Here is a 22,678-nt window from a genome sequence, read left to right as displayed (position 1 = left end):
TTCAAAGCATTACTAGATATTTATAAGAATAAGGTATTTATAAGCATATGGTCTTAGATTTAGAGGTGCAAGAAAGGAAAATATATTTTGAGTGCTTGCTTAACAGTTTCAGGTCAATTCTCTCTTTCAAAACAAATATAAGTTATTTGTAAATCCACTGGCTGCAAACCTGCCAGATTCAGTATGTGATTATCATAGGGAATTTTCCTGAAGCTCACTTTTAGACTGTCATCACACATCTGCATAAGCAGCTTTTCAATACAAACATACCTTCATTCTTCAACACACAAATCAGGTAAGATTGTATAAGATTTATTAATATTTTCTTCTACTAAGGCACATGACGTATAGAAATACTGAGGTACAAAAATGCAATTTCCTGCATATGAGATTTAGAACCCCATTTTGACAAAGATGAGCTATGTCTCTTCTTGCTCACAACATTCAGCTTTTAGCCATTTTTTTCTTTTGTACCAGTTCAACAAGCAACTTGTATCTTGCTATACACTCCTCCTGAAAGAAAATACAAAAGTGTTATTCAAAGGTTGATATTTTAGTACTGCTTTAACTCTATAGATGCCACTTTATTCTAGAAGAGCAGCTGGGTTCTGGGGGCTGTGTAGGGGCTTTTTGTTTGGGTCTGGTTTTTTCTTTTGTTGGTGTTTTTTTGTTTTTATTTTTGTTTTGAGGGGTTTTTTGTTGTGGGGCTTTTGTTGCTTTTTTTTTTTCTTGATTGGTTGGTTGGTCATTTTCTTGTTTTAAAGCTGCACACTGGATTTGAGATTCTACATCTAGTGAAGAGGGGATTAGAAAAATGAACTTGCAATTTCCATTTCTTAGTGGTTCATGTATCTGTTTGAAGAGCACACAAACCCAGGAGTTGCCCAGTACTTCTTGACAATGACTGCAAGAGCAGTTATGGAAGGGCTGTATTGCAGTGTCTGTTTAAAACAGTTACTCTGGTGTGAGCCACACTGCAGGCAGGTTAAGCCAAGCCTTCAAGGTCACTAATGCTGACACCAGAAACTGCAGAACTTCAGAGCCAGAGAGACCCAAATCCTTCCCCACCGCACTGCCTGCTCCCTCACTGTGCCTGTCACAAATATTACAGGGCTTTTCTGCAGCTACTATGGCTGAAGCAAGCAAACTAAGCCATCACAACTGTTAGGAAAATCTAGTACAGACCATCTATATCAATGACAATGCCATTGTTAAAAATTATACTTACAAAAATAACATCAGATTGATTATGGAGCATTTAACACTTGCAGATAGATTATTATTTTGTTTGTTCATTGAGATGGGTTGAGAAAGGTATTGTGAAAGTGTAAGCAAAGCAATTCATCCATGTTTGGTTACTAACTTTGAATCAGAATTTGTTTTAAAATCTAATTTTGTCCTGCAATTGAAGATCTAAAAGGCAGAGGAGAAAGTAGGTATTTTAAATGAAACAGGAGTTATTTCTACATTTTCTGTATTAGATAAAACAAGCTGAAATAAATGGAACAATGTTTTAAATAAAGCAACAAATGTGACAGTAATGCTCTGAGTCTGGACTGAGAAGCCAAGTAAAGGCCTCACCTTTCTATACGGACCCTCATTCCTGAGGTACTCATCAACTGGTAGTAAATATGTTTCCCCTCAATTGATACTATAGTTGAGTCAAAACCAGTCATACCTTGCTTTTTCCAGGAACGCACTTTGCTATTTTATCCCAGCGGTCTGATGTTCCCTTTGGATATTGCTGCAAGGCCATTTCAAGAAGTTTCTGTTGATTTTGAGTCCACAGTTCTTCTGGTGCACGGCTTTTCTCCCTTCTTCTGCTTTCATCATCACTCTCTTCCTCTTGCTCAGTGTTATCAAAATCCTTCTGGCGTCTCCCTCTGCCCTTCTCTTCTGGTGCCTCTTTTGTTGCCAGCAGAGTCGCTTCAGGTGCTTTGACAATTTTTCGTCTGCGGTGTCTAGTTTCACCTGCCATGGTCTCCTTTGGATCTGTCTGGATATCCATCTGCTCTGATACAAGATTGTAGTTCCCCTCCTCCTCCACTTCCTCTTCCCTTTCCCGCTGGGTGATTATGTGATCTGGCAGATTCATGTTGACTTTGAAATTTTTGGAGTTGTGAGCCAGCGTTTTAAGCTCTGAGAGTCTAATGATACCTGTTAGAAGCACTGCTGTTACACTTCTGAAAAAGTAAAACAGCCCACAAACAAGCAGGGAACTGCCCACATATTAAAGGTTCTCAGAATAGTGCAGAGTGGACAAAGAACTCTTCTTGACTGACAGCTTAAGAAAAACAAAATAGAGAAATCAAAGCATTCACTTGATCATCAAGGTGATGAACTTTGCCAATTAGGAGCTTATCTGATCTATGGGAAGTGCTACTAAATTCCCACATGATATAAAAAAGAGCAACTTGAACAAATGACCAAACCCCACAAAAAAAAAAAAAACCAAAATAATAAAGCCTGGGAGGATATAGCTAAAGGGAAATGTTCTCTCACAATACCCAGCAGTTCTCTTTTCTCAAAGTAAGGCAAAGTTGCAAAAATCTCTGCAGAGCAGACTCTGAAAGGCACAACTATCACCCAAACCAAAAAATTTTCATAAGCACACACCTGGTGTATGTGTAACAGAATCCTTCACCTGTTTGGCTTTCAGGGTAACCTGCATGAAAACAACAAAAATGAAGGACTATTAATATATTATTGGGGGGTATTAAATAATTATTACCTTACCACAAAATCCCTACATTGAAGACACAGTAAATATGATGTGGCTGTTGTTCTTCAGCTGCATTTGCTCATATGTGGAGTTCAAATAACCTTCTAGATTTTGCTCTTTCTAAACCATTCCTGGCTTATTAATATAAATGATGCTACACACACAATTGATTTACTGAATTGAGTTGATCTACTCAAATTTTATTTTCTTTCCTTGTTAAACCCCAATTTTCTGGCCTAAAAATACTGCAAGAATAGGAAGAAGCAAACGAGTTATCATCTATATATTAGTTTCCCAATACAGAACAAAAGAACAAAATAACCCACATAGGTGCAGATGATGAAGCACACAAGTGTTAAGGCATTCAGTCCTCAAATGAAAGATAACAGTTTGACTGCCAAAGATCAGCAAAGACACCTCCTGAGTCCTGGTACTGCAGCAAAAGTTATTACTGATAGTCCAGAGGATAGAGAGCAGCTTGATTCAACCTCTCTAGGTTACTGAAACCTCAGTCCTGGGAGAAAAATAACATAGTTTCAGCAATTTTGGATTTTTTTAGAGTAAAAAATGTTTCAAAATTTATTCTGCTTGTAAGCAAACAGGTTTTTTCCCCACCCAGAACAAGGAGTTTCCTCATCCTAAATTTCTGGACTACACTACAGATAACAAGCCAGGCTTCACTTAATTTTGAGATTCTTTAATTACTTAGCATCTTTGTTATGTAAAATGATCACAGAATTATAGAATGGCTTGGGTTGAAAGAGATCATCTAAGGATCATCTGGTTCTAACCCTCTGGCCATGAAGACACCTTCCACTGGACCAACCAGGCCTTGAACATTTCCAGGCATCTATGCCTTCTCTGGGCAACCTTCTCCTGTGCCCTACCACCCTCACAGTAAAAAAAATTCTCCCTAGTATGTCATCTAAACTTACTTCCTGTCAGTTTGAAGCCCTTGTCCCTTGTCCTGTCACTACAGGCACTTGTAAAAAGTCCCTCTCCAGCTCTCTTGTAGCTCCTTTTAGGTAGCAGCCTACAGTCCCAAATTCAGGTAACACAAAAAAGCATCTTAAAATGCAGTATTCAAAAAATTACACAATCTTTTTAATTACTGAAAATGTTTGATACAAACTAGATATATTTTTTTTTTTGAACGTGAGGACTTATTAAAAAAGCTAGAAATTGAAATCAAGTAATCTGAACCACCTAAACCAAATTTAAAATGTGAATGGGCAACAACTGAATCAAACCTGATACTACATGGGATGGGTTCTCTGTGCTTCCTGCTCTCTGAACCTGACCTCAGATGTTAATATCCATGTAATGTATGATGTGTGGTAGTGTGCTGCCCAAAGCAAAAATAAAAAATACATCACTTACAAAGTCAGGAATTCCTCTGTGTGGGATTTATGGGATTTAACCCCAAAAAAAGTCCTCCTGAGCCACAGCAGAGACTTAGCTGTTTCAGCTACCTAATGTTAACAATAGCAATTATTCCTTACTCAGAGTAGCACTAGAGAGCAAATCTGCCAGAGCATTGTAAAGCCTTTAGCTGTGAGAAGAATTAAATATTAAGATTCATGATTTTTGTTCTGTGACAAGATTTATAAGTGAGCACCTCAACAGTTAAAATACCTTGGTACCATCTGCTTCTAGTCTGGTCTGTTTGGTTCCTCCCACCCACCTTTCTGCCCACAAAATTGCAGCAGTTTGCTGTAAAAATAGGCTCGTGCTGGATCTCCTTAAGGAAATGACAGCAAGACTTAACAAGGCAAAGTGGTCTATTTTCCCTACAAATTAAGCCTCATTTTCTGGGATGATTAAGTTCAAATGAAAACTCTGTGAACAATGAAATCCCAACTCTAATTAACCAAAACCTTTATCCAGAGGTAGACATCTGGCACAGAAACTCCAGTTTCTACTGTTGCAGTATGATAAAGTTTTAATTGTTCAAAAAAAAAAAAAGTCAGAATACTGTAATATGAAAAGATAATTTTAAGTGGCACTAACAGCTCTGGGATCTCTGGGATCCCAATATTGAAACAACAAAAATGATCTTCCTTGAAAAATGTGATCCATTAATAGAAATTGCCTTTCTTAAAAAAATTATATTCTAAAATAATCAAAATTGAAATGTTGTTCCATCTTCAGCAGTGTCTCTACAGTACCAATGATTTAAAAGGCTGAGAGGAACGGAAACCACTCGACTGCTGAACAGAATGGATCCTTAGTGGCATCCTGCTATGCATCTCTTAAATAGAAATCATGTTATATAAACTGGATTATAATAGATTATTTTCAAAAGAGGGAGAAGAATTTGCCATGCAAACAAGTAGCTTTTAGAGCTTCCTGCAATGACACAGTGGATTCATTGTAAACACAACAAGGCCCTATCTATCTTTGTGTATTCCAGAAAACTGTCTCTAAGCCATCTTGCTATCTTTAAAGTAGGTCTTTCAGAGATTTACATTCTGCTTATAAGGACATGAAGGCAAGAAAAAGAGAGCAGAAAAGATTCCCTGAATAAAACAGAGCAGAATGAATTGCAGCACAGACAGGTACCATAAGCTGCTGCCTCAGTGCCAACTGAGTTCAGTTTTCTCTCTGTTGAACCTCTGGCATTTTCAGAGATCAGCAATTATCATTCTGTCTTTTAAGATGAGACTACACATGCAACACAGACTTTGCTTTGGAAGTGCTGCAAATCAGCTGAATTTCAGTTTTCTTTACAAGACAGGTGTCCCCAAATTCAGTTAGTGTATGTATCCCATATTTTGCTGCACATCACATCTAATTGGACTGGAAATCTAAACTGTACCTCACCATTTGACCCATGAAGGATTTTGGCTTATTCCCAGACCTGACTGCATTTTGTATTTCTGTTTACATGCAAAAAATTCAGGAGTAACAGTCTTTCCATAGGTTATCTTCTGTTGCCAACTTCACTCTTTATAGCTTGGTGAAACCAAGTATTAAGTTACTTCATTCATCACATCTAATATTTCCAAGACTTTATCTCTTGAAGGCTTTATGATATCTGTTCATATTTTGATAGACTTTCAATTTGAACATTCACCAGGTAAGCTGGAAATAACAACTGTGTGTATGGTTTAGATACTGAAAATCTACTATTTCAAACATTGAACAAGTACCTTCAGTTGACATAAATTTGACAACTCATCAAGCTTCCCACAGCTTTACTATCATCATTCACAGGTTACAGGGGAAGATTATTTGTCTATTATTATTTTTGTCAGCTCTCTTCTTCATAAGGATGTTTGCAAGTCCTTTTCCAGGTGCTATGTACAGTTCATGTTCACTCCAGCTCTGATCACTGAGAGTTCAGGTATCACTTATTTAGGCTTCAGATTTCTGTGTCCATCAGCCTCAGCTGTCATTGTCATTCCAGATGCTGACACAGGGCAAGAATTGTTAACATGTTGGTATTAAACTGCTGAGGATTATTAGGAATCCAGCCTATGGAACATATGAAATTGTATTTCAATTTGATCTGTTGGAGTTTAATCATTGTTCTTGCCACTCAAATCTGCAGACTCTTCTGTTGCCCAGTTCTCCTTGCTTTTTGACATCCTTAATATTACTTTAAATTTCCTCTCCAGGGGTGAATAGTGTCATTTACTAGCTAGTTCCTAACTGATTCATAAAAAAATCAATAAGTTATACAACATAACTATTGCTTCCTCTACTCAATTACTTATCATAGCTTGCTTATATGATTTTATATAATTTTCATTAGTTAAAAGATAACATACTTGGAAAGAATTATTCCAAGTATGAAGCAGTTGTAAAATATTCTCTTATAGTTATTACTGCTATTTTTTCCTGCATAATGCTTCAAAATTATAGTTTTCATGTATATTAAATTATGAGTTTTGTCCTGACTGTGAGAAGGTGTGCTAAAAGCCTGCTATTATTGAAAACAGCTTTCACCAGAGTATCAGCCAAACCCCATAAGAAATCCTGGGTCTGGGGACACCTTAAATAATAAGGATCAAGACTGTGAAATTGATTTAAAACAGAAGACAGAAGATCTCATATTCCTGCAAGTATTTGTACTGCTGAACAGACACACTGTATTATTTTATAGGAATCAACTTTAAATGTTGTAGTCCACCAGGGATAACAGAAGTCACAAATAAAGTCAGGTAATATCATACACAGTGAAACAGATTTCCTTAGACAGATAAAGATGACAAAAAAACCCCTGGATGCAAGCAATCAAATTGCTGGAGTAGAAATCAAACTATCTTACTATGGGACCTACAGAAAGAAATCACAGGAACAATTTGCTTCTGAGAACTCCCTTCTGAACTCAGTTTCAATAGCTCTTCAGCTATAAAAAGATTCCATCGAAAGCAAGTGGGATTAGTGGGATGATTTTATGTGATGAAAGCCAGACAGAGCTGGTTTCCTCCTGTACTGCTAACAATTAGTCCAGACCACAGACTAGTTGCTACCTAACAAGATACCTAGCAGTGAAAAACATTCCTCATCATGACCATCCAGATGTTAAATCTCTTATTACTCTGGACACCTGCCACCTCTTTCAGATGGGACAATTGATACTTCAGAGATATATAGGAAAAAAATATCAGCTTAAAAACCTCTTAGATGCACAGGCAAAAGCAAATTTTGCTATCAGATGAATGAGAGGGTACTTTTCACACTGCAGGGAAGGCAGACATAAAAAAAGCACAGAACTATGACACACCTAGAGGGAAAACCCTGTAAAGCCAGGTACAGTGATCCTACTGGTGCTAAACACAGAGACAGAACCCTTTTGCAGAAGATGAAGAACAATTCCCCATTCCCACAGCAGCAGCCACCAGCTCAGCTGAGCCCTCCAGCACCACCCCCAGCCCAACTCTGCAGGGCACACAGGTGCCATTGAAACCTTCACCATTCTCTGTGTTCTGGGAATCTTCTGTGGGCAACAACCCACCTTCCTTCTCTAGGATAGCATTTTGACTAGGATTGCAGCAGTTAGTCACAGAAGTAAACACCTCCTGGGTTCTAATATTTTGAGAAAATAATAGAGATATTTTCTTCCTTTGTAGAGAAAGAAAACCTGCATTTGAACACCCAGTTGTTAACTTCCTGCACGCTCCCCATCTAGTTATGTCATGAAAAAATGCCAAGATCAGTGGAATTACAGGAAAAAATAATGTGGACACAGCCTATGACTAGTTGAGGTTACTATGAAGCAATAAGAAATTTCTTGAATCTTTGAGGCTAATTTGAGTTGTAATCACTTTTTTTCTTACTAGGGAAAGCCAGATACAGGAGGATTTTAATGCCTTCATGGCTCTGTCAAAGTAGTAGGTTTTTACAAATCTACATTTTTGTGGATATACCAGAACCACACACAATAACTTGCCAAATTTAAAGTTCTTCTCTTGTAACCAAAATAACACCTGCTGCACTGAATTTTCCTTTTTTCATATCAGCCACAACTGTATCAAGCACTGTTTGATTCAAGTCAGACAACAATAATGACCCATTCCTTGACTCAGAATTTGTTGCTTCATACAAGGACTTCACTTTTAGATACTAAAAGAGCTTCTAAAATGATCTTTCAGTTTTACCAGATTGGGGAAGTTTCAAATACTGAGGCATTGAGCCAAATCATTCTCCATTTTTCCAAGTATCCTCACTTGCAACTTACAGGACCACTTCAAGTAAGTATTTCAAATCAGATGTACCTTTGTAACTGCTTGTAACAGTTAGCTTAGTAGAGTGTTACAAACTTTCACAAAAGTTCTAATGTAACTAATCTCTAGCCACTGCATTGGTTGAATTTGATACTAACTCAGCAAATGAGCATTTTAAGGAGAACATTTTTGCAAGAACTACAGAACATGTTACGAATTTAACTGAGTTTGCTTAGAACGGGCAGTTGCAGACAGCACCTATACAGTTTTCTTCTGCTTGCGACTTTGAAGCCATGTGTGATTCTGAACTTCACCACAGCAACAGAAATCCCCAAAACAACTATTAGTTTAATTATGAGGTAGTTTAAGATGTGGCCTGCCAAAAAGAAAAATTTGACCTAAATCACCAAATGTAGAACTTTACCCAGTTTAAGTCCCCAAACAGTTAATTTAAAGCAGCAAAATAATTGCTCCTTTTTTTCAGGATGCAAGAGCAAGTATCTACAATTAGTCTTGTGAAAATGCTGGAGACTTCATACTGTGTACAGTTAAAATCCATGAGAGTCTTTAGCTCTGTCCTATGCAGGAGAGGAGTTTGACTCAAATACCCACTGCAACAACTACTTGGACATCTTATTTTGTTACTGATGATGCAAAATGCATTATTTTACAGCCATAAATTTGAATTCTCCAATGAAATTCAAACCCAGCTCACTGTGAGCCTTGTGAGACATTACATTAATTTACACCACTCTATAAAAAACTGCAGCATCACTGGCTTAACCCCTTCACAAGCCATCTATCTGGATCAAAAATTGTTGTCCCACTGCCTTCTGTAAAAAAAAAAAAAAAAAAAAAAAATCACTTTTCCTTAAAGTGAGAAGAATGTTCTGATCATGCATTATTAGACAAAAATCCATTTTGTTTATAAGGGGCATCGTACTGCCCAACCCTGTAAAAATGGCAAGGGCAGCTGTAGGGGTGCACAGAACAAAATTGTACAGTGAGAGTGCTGTGAACAGCAACCACCTTTTCTTCCCTCCAAGTACCAACAGGGTCACTCTGGTGTGTCTGTGGGATTAGACAGGTGTTTTGAAGACTTCCCTCTCAGATTGAGGGATCTACATGACTTATATAATATCTAAACCCCATCTTAGATATTCATAACATCTCTTCGACCTCCATCTAGGTCTTTATACTTCAATAAGCAACTGGGAGAACTATTGATTACATAAATATATGCAAACTGCTAAGGGTGTTTCAGAATATCCACATATAACTGGATTGCACTGTAACTGACTTAACACGGACACAGTACACAAAATGAAATGTAAAACGGTCTTAGGAAAACAGTTAATCTCCACAAGCAAAAGACCTAATAAATTCATGAGCTTTTACATATGGACCATTTCTCATTTAGATGTTTTCTTGTTGCCAAAGTAATGAGCTTGCATTTGTCAAAAATAAGAAATCTATTTTACAATGACATATAAAGTGTAATGAGTATGAACTCACAGTCAGACTTACAGGCTGAAACTGTTGCTTGGGCATACAAGAGATACCACAAAATAAGCACCCACCCCCCAAACCTTATGCTTTCAGGTTTCATGGTAATTCAGAATGTCTGCCACCTGGCTTTTGTTTTGCTGTCTACCTCAGTTTCTTCTATACAAGCAGCAAATCCCAATCAGTCTGTTTTTGCAACACAAATGCATGAGATTAGTGGCTGCAGGAGCAAACAGAATCAGTTTAAATCCTGTAAGACAAGTGAATGATATTACTTCACAAGTATGAAATCTGAGATCTCTTTGCCTTTAATTTAAAAAACCTGTACCTAATAATCACATTAAAGTCTGTTTGGCATGCCAGACAGCTTTTACTTCCTCTATTATTTTTACAATTTGAACGTCCTTTGTAGTTACTGAAATTAATTTATGCCTTTCAGCAAATATTTTTTTTAAACTTTTTATCTATAAAGGTTGGTATTGTCAAGCACAATATAATTCTATAATTTCACATCTAAGTAAGTGCTTTTTCTCATTTTTTTGAATTCAGCAAAAGCTGACAATCATTATTATAAATCTTCATAAGGCTTAGCATTTGTCAAATCAAATAATATAATTTTCGCAGAAATAGTAGTATTGCAACTCCACTCCATTCATTATTTATACTATGTTGCAGAGTGTTCACAGTGCTTAGGAAATTCAAACATAACTTTTTTATTTTGTTTTAAAAGGTCAATTATTTCCTTAAGTATTGGCAGACAGGAATGAGAACTAACCCTGGAGCAACAAATTCAGCAAGGAAAATGGGTCAAAGAACAGATGTTTGGAGGATGACAGAGAGCAGTGGTACAGGTAACCAGGTCAGCAGGCAGGAATCCTGATTAGAGTTAACTGAACTCCATTTCCCTTTCATAATCAAAATACTTGAAAACCTAATTTACAATAACAGCCAATTGCAATAAAAATGACTTAAAAAGCTGCAGAAGCTTTCAGTTATGAAAGCAATAAGATTTCATTATACTAAGCCAGCTGAAAACCATCTTTATAGGGAAAGATTGCTAAATTCCCTATATGCATACACTGAAGTGACAATTAGCAATTTAAATAATTTAAATAATTAAACATACTGATAAATCAATCACAGCTTAACCTCATCTATTTTGGGTCGATTATTCATTGGCTGTTAAAAGATGTCTTCCCAAAGAGAGACAAGATAAACACGTCCTCCATCTACCATGACAGAAGTTAAAGCAGTAACCCTTCATACAGTGTGTCTGTACCAAGCCTACCCTAGCTCTGAGGTGAGAAGCACAGGAATATGCTGCTAAGATATTTCTGCATGAGGCAGCATCAATGGAAACAGTGGAGCTGAGTGAGCTCAGGGGCACTACAGCACGGATGTAGCTGCTCATTGCTGGATTTTGGCTGGCACTTTCCCAGCAGCCTGCATCACCCCGGGTGGATGTACTTGTTTGGACAGGGAATCTGGTAGACATACTTAACTAATGGGCTTTACAGTAATCCTTATTTGGCCCGTGCTTTGGGAAATAACAAACTAAACATCTACAAAACACCAACTTGAATAGTACTAGACAAGAAAAAAGCTGAAGGAACACTATTAGGAATTACTGAATTTAAGAAGTCAAGCTAAGGTATATGCAGTGATTACCAACCAATTACGGTGACTATCTGGCTTTAATTCTACATTTTTAAAAGTGAGTTCACACATGCTTCCAATTGTAGGGAAGGTTTTGTTTCCTCCCCTTTTCCTCCCAGATAGCTTGCACTTGCTAGTGTAATCACAGACCATATGAAGAGAAGGACCTAACCTCAGGCAGAACAACTATATTGATGTTTTTTCTTGCAGATGTTTGTGTAACCTGTTCTTAAAGGCTCACAAATACAGAGACTCCGCTGTTTTATCATCTCCATTGCAATTCTTTGTCCTTCAGCAGCCTCTGATTAAATTTGAGGCAATAACTTCATGCCCTGTAAAACTAATACAGTGGACAAGACCCTTCCTCATTATGGTTTTCTTTTTATGTAGTTGAATACTTACAGTCTCAGTTTGGTTTTTCTCTTTTTTTTTAGTTCAACAACATGAATTCCTTCACAATCTTCCACTGTAGATAACATTCTAGGAACCTATTATTCTCATTTGGACTCTTTCTATCAAACCACATGTTTAAGTGCAATATTAGAAACAAACTAAGGATGTAGTAAGTTAAAACAACACTATGAAGCTGAAAAGTTCAAAAAACTCCTCGGGTCAGTGCTTCACACTGCTTAAAAACTGCAAGTGGAAACAGTTGGACATAGTAGGAATTTATTTCTTTAAAAAAAAGAATAAATTTAAGACAAAATAGAATTTCTTTGGTTAGAGAGAGTGAATTTCATTGATGCTCTTCTATATATATGAATGGTTTCAGTTTATTCTTTAAAGAATATAAAGAATATTCTTTTCTAACTATTTTTTTTTTTCTGAGGAAGAAAGCTTTGAGACAGAAGCAACAATGGAGACAGCATTTTGGACTGGATTACTCTGAGCTATTTTTATTAATACCTATTTAGCTAATCTACTATTAAATAAGGTTTGAATGCATAAATTCCCTTGGAAACAAGCACATTGTACCTTATCAATCCTTTCTGTCATAATTCTCTAACTGTGAAAAGAAAATCAAGCCTTACTGCTCTTGATGCTTTGCAGGAGAAGAAAGAAGCAGACATTAATCTCAAGTTTTTAAAAAGTATTTCCTATAATAGAAAATATTAGAAAACCAAATTCAAATTTGTCCTTGAATGTTTTTCTTTTTAAAGACCCAATGCATTTACTAGATAATACATACTTCAAACCCTCTCTGGCTTGACTCCTGTTAAACCAGCTGTAAGCAAGGCATTCCCTACCTCTGCTACACAAGCTGTTTCAAAGCAGCACCTTGTATCCCAGAACTTACCCATCCTTGCCTTGCTCCCAGCAGAAACAGGGAACAGCTGTTTGGGCAGCAAATGCTGCCTGCACATGCAAACACCTTTTTTACTGCACACAAAGTTTTAACAACCCAGAAGTTTCTCCTGCAGCTTTACCGTAACATTTCTTATCTAATTATAGTGATGCACAAACAAAGTAAGAATCCTTGCTGTAAATTGAGATTCTATGTTATCTTCAAGAAATATACAGGCTAAGTTGTACATCTCATTGAATACTGAAATCTTACTGAATGGAAGTATCTGAAGTATTTTCCAGTCTCACCATTTCTAGTACTGATGCAGTAACAATCTGAGACCCAAAGAAGTTCCCATGAAGCTTTTCTTTTTTGTAAAAACATTAGTTTTTGTTTCCTTGTAATACCTAATTGCTGCAATTCTGTGTAATGTAATGATAAAAGTAGCAGAAACTCTAATAAATCAGCTTGTGTCAAGAAACCTGACCTAGCATTAGCAGCAGTTGAGTATTTTTACAGAACTAAAAATATGTGGAAAACAATTATATTAACAATATAGTTGGAGATTACTAGAAGTAAAAAGGATTATACTCAGACTTTTCTCCACACATAAAAATCCTGGAAATTCCTTTTTTCATACAACAAAATGGACAACCACATTTCTTTCATTTCTCTTTCCTACTCACTGAAACAAAACAGCAAGTTGCTGAGGACTTCTCATCTAATAGAAGAAACAACTGAGCTTTGTTTTTCTCTTTCCAGTACTGGATATGTGCAAGTATGATGGCCAAATATATTATGAACAGGAATCTTAATATACCCAAGTCAAGGAACAAAGCAGACAGTGGGTGCAAAAGCAATCTGAAGATAGTGTTAGTTTTGTGATGGATATATGTAGAGACATTTCACACGTCCATGCTTTCTGTATCAAGATAATCAAATTTTCCAAACCCATCTCAAAAACTCTTTGCAATGAACTCTGTATACTACCAACACATGTGAAATATTTTTGCTGCTAACATCAGTAAAATGTATCATTTTGTTAATAAAACACTCCAGTTCAGTAGTATGAATATTTCAAGAAATATAATAATACAGAACACAATAAACCTCAAAAACCCTAATTTCATTTGATTAGCAGGTTAGTAACTTCTTGCTTACACACACTATTTGCAAATAATGTATTGTTCTAAAATTAGTATAGTGCAAAAACCTTATTTTTTTAGTGTGTATATATATCAGAATGGTATAAGTGCATTAATTTAAAAGCAAGTTCTAAAAATATATTTTTGTGATTATATCAACAATGGAAAAAAAGATTAAGAAGCGCAAAAATTTCCCAGAGGGCTTTAATATTTCACTGTAGTCAGTGGTTTTGTTTCCCATTATTTAAGATAATTCCTGAAATATGATAAATAAAGAACATCTAATCTCAAAATGCATATGAACAGATTCAAACATTATTCTCATTAACCCCTACAGAGCCTATAAAAATAGGGTCAGCTGAAAGGGCTTTCAAATGGTCCTCAGCAGACACTACATCATGTTCTAGTGATCTATAGCTTGAAAAGGAAAAGTCTTTTACAGCCTGGCCCCTAATGGGTTTTAAGATCATAACACTTAAAAAGCATAAGTACAAGCTTGCTTTGGTATCTGGTACACACTATAAAATATGAATTAAGAAGGACATTAATTATTTTACATAATATGTTTTTAAGCATGCTATAATACTGAAAAAGACACTGAAATAGTATCATACACATTACTTGTTTTAGAATTTGTAAAGATATTTCTGCTTAATTAATGGAAACCACCTGTCTAAACACCATTAGCTCATATGCGTTTTTGAAGGACTGGCCTGAAACAGAGATGTAATCTTTAACCAAGTCACACAAACATTCACTTGCAGTGAGGTTGCTACAAAACCTGCAGCATTGTTTTTCTGTTGTTGGGTTACAGTAGCTGAAGTTTGTAAGCACCAGAATGCCCCATCCAGCTGATCAGTTACAGCTGTTAATTGTGGAGGGAGAGACTGGCTGACATCTGCTTCTTGCACAGTTAGTTAATGGTTCACTTCCAGGTCCTAAAAGGATTGTAGCTTCTCTCAAAAGACAATGTCAGCCCCCATATATGTCTGCCTTCTACACTGCCTGTCTTGTTCTGGTTTGTCATCCTCTACACAATGCAAATCTGAGTGAACTCACATCTGCCACTGATCGACCCAATTCGTGAGCAATCTTTTCCCATCGACCGGGGGTCCCCCCTGGGAACTTAACCATACTTCTTGTCAGCTGGCTCAGGTCCTCCTCTGTCCATTCAGGTGCCTGTAAAACATTTGTAAAACATTCATTACACTGGAATATTGGACATTTATTTGCAAGGTAATATACAGACAAAAAAAAAATCTTTAAACAAATTAATCTATTAATGTAAAAAAATAAATTTTGGTATCTTCTCTGTGTCTTGTTGCTGAAAATGGATAAAAACAACAAACCAACAGTAAGATAAAATAAATCCTGAATACTCAAAAATTGCACCTTGTTTATTATATGCAGCCTAACACATTTAATTTCTATTAATTTTAAAACAACATACATAACACAACACTATAAAATGCAATAAAGATAATATTCAACAATATTTTTTATTAGATTTTGGGGTTATGCAAAAATTAGATGGGCCCAAGTCAAATAAGAACTTCATCTGACTACTGCCATAAAAGACAACAATTCTGCAAATCCATGAGCAACAAAAGGAGAGCTAAGGAGCATCTCTATCCTCTACTAGATGCAGGCAGAAACAATGACACAGGATGAGGAGAGGTACTTCATATCTCCCCTTTGCCTCAGTCTTTAATGGAAAGATCCATTGGTCTCCATGTACCCAGTCCCTGACCTGGAAGACAGAGCACAATGACCTGACATACACACAAATCCATGATGCTGAATGGGATCCATCCAAGGGAACTGAGGGAGCTGAAGGAAGTGCTCACTGAGTCCCTTTCAAATGTTTACCAGCACACCCAGGTGACTGGGGAGGTCCCAGTTTACAAGAGGTTTCCAAATGCAATATCTATCTAGAAGAAGGGTTAGAAGGAAGATCCAGGGAACTACAGACTTATCAGTCATACATTGGTGCCAGGGAAGGTCATGGAGCAGATAGTATTAATAGCCATGACGTGCAGAACAAGCAGGGTTTCAGGCTCAGCCAGCACAGGTTTCTGAAAGGCAAGTTCTGCTTCACTGACCTCATCTCCTTTTCTATCATGACACACTCAGTGGATCAGTGAAAGGCTCTGGATGTGCCCACCTGGACTTCAGGAAAGCCTTGGACACCCTTTCCCACAGCATCTCCTGCAGAAGCTGGCTGCTCATGGCTTGGCCAGCTGCTCTGTTGGATGCACACAGAACTGTTGGGATGGCTGGGCCCAGAGGCTGTTGGTGAATGGAATCACATCCAGTGCTGATCCCCAGGGCTCAGTGCTGGGACCAGTTCTGGTGAATATCTTTATCAATGACCCACTGAGGGGATCCAGGACACCCTCAGTGAGTTTGCAGCCACACTGAGCTGGCTGGGAGTGTTGATCTGCTGGAGGGCAGGAAGGCTCTGCAGGGGGATCTGGCCAGGCTGCATTGATGGGCAGAGGCCACAGCTCTGAGGCTCAACAAGGCCAAGTGCTTGTGCCTGCTCCTGCCTTTGGGTCACAACAGCCCCTGCAGGGCTACAGGCTGGGGCAGAGTGCCTGCAAAGATGCAGGCTGGAAAAAGATTTGGGGGTGCTGGTCAACAGCAGCTGAACATGAGCCAGTGAGTGCCCAGGGGGCCAAGGAGGCCAATGGCATCCTGGCCTGGAGCAGCAACAGTGTGGCCAGCAGGACCAGGGCAGGGACCATCCCCCTGTATTCAGCACTGGGGAGGCTACACCCTGAATCCTGTGCTCAGTTCTGGGCCCCTCAATTCCAAAAGGACACTGAAGTGCAGCAGAGAGATCAGGGAAGGGCAATGGAGGTGGGGAAGGGTCTGGAGCACAAGCCTGATGAGGAGCAGCTGAGTGAGCTCGAGATGTTTAAACAAGGCTCATTAAAGAAAATGAGGCTTAGAGGAAACCTTTTTGCTCTCTACAGCTGCCTGAGATAGGAAGCTTTGGCAAGGTGCAGATTGGTCTCTTTCCCACGTAATAACATCTAGGACAAGAGGAAATGGCCTGAAGTTGTTCCAGGGGAGCTTTAGATTTCATATTAGGAAAAGTTTCTTCACCGAAAGGTGCAGAAGAGCCTGTTACAAGAGCATTGTAACTGGCTGCCCAGGGAAGTGGAGGAATTGCCATTCCTGGAGGTATTTGAAAGACAATGTGGATGTGACACCTGGTGGGCTTCATAGTGCTGGATTAATGGTTAGAGTCAATGATATGAATGACCTTTTCCAACTTAAATGATTCCATGATTAAATCACAGTTTAAGACACAAAGTTTTAAACATTTACTTAATTGCCTATCTAATATCTTTTCAGCAAAGACACAGAAAATATGTCCATTTTGACATATTAACAAAGCCTCTAAATGAAACAGAACAGTCATCTTTAGCTTTTTGTCACTGTTACCATCCTGTGTTTTAGCTTCTAGAATGAACCAGGAATGAAATCTGTTGACTCTAACAGTCCATCAAGACAATTAAACAACACCCCTCCCCCTCCCTAAAATGCAGTTATGCCACAAAACCAGACCGGATGCTTCTACTACCCAATAACCAAAAGATATAAAAATGTTTTACTCTAACTGCGTGCCAGGCTGTTAACAATGACTGTCTTCATAACGGCCAAATAAAAGTGAACAAAGCAAGGAACACACAATTAGAGCAGTTTAAGGCATGAAATCGTAGTTGCCTTGAGAAGGCAAAACGCAGTAACCATCTTTGACATTTGCAGCATCTTTGGCAATGACTGCAGAGCCAAATCTTTGTTATCATCAGCAGTTTGCCACTTTATTTATTTTTAAGGAATTCTTTATGACATACCTCTTCTAATCAGCATTTCCGATAATGAACAGGCACATATCAAGCGGTTTGCATTACAGAGCCATCAGCACAGAACAACAGTCAGAGGTGAGTGACCCCAGGGACCATCTCCACAACTGCAGCAAAGCTTCTCCCTGACACTAATCCTGCCTGTCATTCTCCCACTGTGCTCTAACCACACTGACATCCGCCCGCCGCACTGCAAGCTTAACGGGGCCCTTCCTGACTTTTTACTGTCTCCCCCAATCAATGGTTCAAGCGTGCTCTTTTCACCATGTCCAAATGGCAGCTTCACTCATAATCAAAGTGCATTGCTCCCGTTAAAGGGCTTCCCGAAAGGCTTCACCATTTGCATTCATTTGCAAAGCAAACTACTTTTATTCACTTTGTTCTGCTATCAAGAGTGTTCCCTGAAGCAGATAAATTGGCATAAATACAACCTGCCACTTAAAAGACAGTAAATAATAGCCAATAGTAGCAAGGATTTTATCAATCGTCCTGGTTTGGATCCATGTAGTCCTTTATTCAATGCTGAAAGCCTCAAACATTCATAGTTTTTAATACAAGAATAAAATGAATTATCTCTGATGATTCAAACACAAGATGCTTAAGTAACGTGTGTGTATGTGAGAGATCTCACACACATATTGCTTGCATTATACAATTGCACACTGGCCTACAGAAGAATTTACATCCATAGAAAAAATCTCCACATTGCAAAATAGCCTTATTAATTTTACTGGTTTAAACAAGTTAATTTACTATATCCCTTTATTACATTATACTTCACATAGATATTTCATATGAAAATATTTCCCAGGGATTTTTGTAAAGAAACATTTCCAGTGCCCAATATTCTACTTATAAAAATTTTTATCACTGTATTAAAATAATGAATTCTCCTAAAAAGTTCTGGTAAAATGCCTTTTCTTTAAAAATCAGCCAAATTTCATACTTCAAAATTAGGGTTAATATGCTGTTTACTGTAATTTTCTATTTAATTTGTACTAAAACTTGGTGGGGGTTTTGTTTGTTTGTGTTTTGCTTTTTAAAATAGATTCTCAGCTACATTCATAGCTATTCTCTCTTACCATATCCAAAGCATATCTAAGCAATTACACATGGAAATCAAGATGATCTTTCAGTGATATACAGATGTCGGAAGGTTTCTGCTAAGTTTTATTTTCAGACTTTTTTGTAAACTTTGATTTGTGCTCACAGTTTTACTAACCACTTGTAAATATTACAGAACTCTTGAGGTTATCTTCCTAAATAATGGACAAAACTGCAACCATTCTGTAGATCTGCAGTTAATTACATAGCTAATTCAGGGCACATGAATTCATTAGCTACATTAAAATATCAACTTCTTATTCTTATTTCAAGCTGACAATAATTTTAGAATGTGAAGATCTAAAACATATATAAACTTGGAAAATCTCTGAAAACCCTTTTTTTTTTTAAGAAAATCCACTCTCAACAGCAAAAGCTGTAAAGGAGCTTTTGTGAATTTGCAATTCCTCAGCAACAGTTAATTGTGTCTTTAGATGCAACAGCGCCTACTGTGATCCAAGTACTACAAGCAGCTACGAGGGTGGTCATGGTGTGAATGTATTCTCCCTGTTCTAATCTGTAGCCAACTGTAACTGTGAGAGTCAAATGAATGCATAAACATACTGCTTTGTCACCTAAAACCATGTGTGTCCAATATTACTGAAACACTGGGCCAAAATTCATCTCTACAGTAAAGCAGTGGAAGACACCACATGGTGAGGGGACAGCTGTTGTTACTACACGAGCATTCAGATTTTGCATCCAAAAAGCCCCATTCTGGGATTAACTCCCCATACTGAATACAAAATTAAAAGCACAGAGTTATGGTCTAAAGTCTTTAAAATGAAAATAAGCTACAAGTGTAGATATAAAAAAAATTCATAGCATTCCCATAAATAATAATCCTTTAGCATGATTTATCATACATAGCTGGCAATATTGAGGGATTAGTTCACTCAAACCACTATGCACCTTCTACAGAAAAGAAATATGAATTCAGTTTATTGTTCAGCATCACTCTTACATGTGCATCTGCACTTGGCAATTCCATCCCACCTCTTTCAGCATGACAGTTTTACACTATTAGGATTTTTTAAAATATGAGCAACACTATTTTCAATTACATTAAAAGCAAGTTTTTAGACAACAAAGCATTTCTTGTCAAGATAAGTCTGACTCATTTAATTCTGTTAATAAGCATTAGACTATATATGCTTTTATTGATAAAATGGGAAAGTAGCTGGTATTTGAGAGTTTTTAAGGAAACTTTCAGGGTAATTTACAGTACCTTGACATTGAAATAATGTGATTTTTCTACATTAAATTTTTAGATCTAAAATTTAGATAATTTCTTCCTGTCACCAATATAGTCCATATTCAATTAAAATCACTGCTGTATGGAAGTTTGGCTAACATTTCAATCTACTTAGAACTTTGTGCTACACTTAATTTAATTTTGATTATTCACTGATTTTGAGCAGATCTAGTCTATGATCTTGCAATAAAACCTGAGGCAGCACCTATTTAAAAATACCTGTACAAATATTTTTAGACCAAAGGTCCTAGTAAAACTGTGGAAAATTTTGCAAATCAGAAAACATTTAACCTACTAGATGGTAGAGTTTTGGTGCAGTAACTAAGGAACAGAATGTGAAAGTTTTCCTGATTTGTAATTTTTTGCTCATAATATCTTATTTTTATTACAATATTCTTCTATATTGTTACAATTTCTTGCTTTACCTACAAGAAGTCTAAAGTCAGTCTTGTTTTATCTAGTCAAATACACATTTGGCATTGTGATCTAGCTGTTGCTGAACACAAAGGGTCTTGCTCCAGTTCTAAAGATGTGTTGTGAATCTCTGAAGATCAGCTAAAGGGTATTAATGACCTGAACTCATATTCAAAGCCACACGTTCATATATAACCCTTTGGTCCTCCAAAGCTCTTATTCACATCCAACTTTCACTAGTACTGTTTTTATTAGGTGAGCCAACAAAAAGACAGCTATGCTGTTTCAGAGCAATGGCCAAAGCAGGTCAGTTTGTGCTCAGGGAGTGCAGCAGAAAACTTTGTGATAACAAGAAAGATTATGTTTATCATTCATTCTTTTCAGTCCCACCCTGCTCTGAAAAAACAGGAACCATATGCACATACAGGAGTTAGATGAAGACAAGCATACAGGTAACCAACACTTCCCCTAATATTCTCTCAACTCAAATTATTTTCATCTCAAGCAATTTCTCTAGTCTGATATACTTTAGCTATTTAGATTTATTTATCTCAATTAATCTGCTCATCAGTTTTTTCCAGTTCCCGTGAAACTAAGTAAACTTTCTGGATTTGCAACATCGTGTTCATGAGGTGCTTCATGATTCTGCTACTCACTATACAAGAATTCAGCTAATTTTGTGTTTGAACCTGGCTCCCACTAGCTTTGATGACATCTGTCTCAGCTTTCAGAGAGTCACCTCCAAATAGTCTGCATCTACTGACTTCCACAAATTTGTTCAATATACCCCTAAAGAGTATTCCTCTCTAAGTTGTCTCTTTCTGGCTAAAGAGTTCTGATCTACTTAGCTGTAAAGCCATGTTACACACAATGCTTCCCACTGTGCCTTTTTCTAAATCACATGCAATTCCATTGTAACCAATCTCTTTGAAATGAGGTACCAAACTGCACAGAGCAGGATTAATCATAAGTTATACAGTGGAATATGGATTCTTCCTTTTTTTTTTTTTTTAATAATTTTGACAATTTGCATTGGTTTTTAGAATGATCCTGAGCTGATGTTTTCAATGAAGCAACTCTTCAAGGATCAAGGTCAGCTCTGAGCTCATTATCTTGTGCATGAAGTTTAGACAGCCATCCACTGTATCAACCTTTGCATCACTAAGTATTTATATAGTGGGAAATTCTTCTGCTATTTTATTGCCCAAGTAGTCAAACTCCTAAGATGACTCTGCAGTTCTTCAGTGTTTGTTCTCATGTTCACTGTTCAACACAGTACTATCACTGATAAACTCTCCCACCTCAAGAATCATCTTTTTACCATATTACCATCTTCACTATATGAATACATTGAACAAAATTCCTAGCAGAAATTCAGCCAAACTGCACTGCTCTATTGAAAGAAACTTACTCTATTGAAAGAGGTATTTATTTCTACCCTCCATTTCCCATCTTCTAATTAATTATTTGTCTGGGAAATAGCCTCTTATTCCAAGACTGTTTTCTTTCCTTAAAAACCTATAAATCTTTTTAAACCCTTCTGGAAAACAAAACAAATAGACATTATCAATCAGATGACCTTCTCCCTGCATGTTTGTTAAACGTTCTATGAAGCACAAAGGGTTTAAGGCAGGACTTCCCATTATAGAAGCAATGTTCAGGACTCCCTGCAGGTCATATTTACCTGATGCTCACAAATTCTTCTCTTTGTATCAGTTTTTTTTAGTTTTCTCTAAAGAGCTGTTGAAAGTACAGACCTGTAAAGGTCCCTGAATTGCACTGACAACTTAATAAATATGCAAAATGACACATTTGCCATTTCAGTCCCCAGGCACCCATGAATATAAACAGTTACTTGAATTATTTAATCCTTAAATTTTCTTTGAACTCTGTGTTGCACATCCTCTGGTCCCAGTAACTTAAATAATTTAATCTTAAACAATATATTACAGAGGTTTAAAGGAACATTAATTCTAGAATTTTTCAAAGCAACTACATGTAAACATGAAGATAGAAGTAACTGTCTTCTCTTACAAAGTTGTCA

At 37.1% G+C, this 22,678-nt stretch overlaps 1 protein-coding gene across 1 annotated transcript in view; it reads right to left on the bottom strand.

Annotated features, from left to right (window-relative positions):
• Nucleotides 1-296: 296 nt before the first annotated feature.
• DNAJC1 (DnaJ heat shock protein family (Hsp40) member C1) overlaps nucleotides 297-22,678 on the bottom strand; it is a 106,296-nt gene continuing 83,914 nt past the window's right edge. The window contains exons 9-12 of the mRNA XM_079300851.1: nucleotides 15,046-15,165; nucleotides 2,617-2,665; nucleotides 1,679-2,157; nucleotides 297-513 (exon numbers count right to left, since the gene is read on the bottom strand). Of these exons, the coding sequence (XP_079156977.1) occupies nucleotides 445-513; nucleotides 1,679-2,157; nucleotides 2,617-2,665; nucleotides 15,046-15,165 (717 nt within the window). The 3' untranslated portion in view covers nucleotides 297-444. The remainder of the gene's footprint in view (nucleotides 514-1,678; nucleotides 2,158-2,616; nucleotides 2,666-15,045; nucleotides 15,166-22,678) is intronic.

This window comes from Erithacus rubecula (assembly GCF_903797595.1).
Source record: "Erithacus rubecula genome assembly, chromosome: 3".
In the NCBI taxonomy this organism is placed as follows: Eukaryota; Metazoa; Chordata; class Aves; order Passeriformes; family Muscicapidae; genus Erithacus; species Erithacus rubecula.
This window is presented reverse-complemented; position numbering and strand designations above follow the sequence as displayed.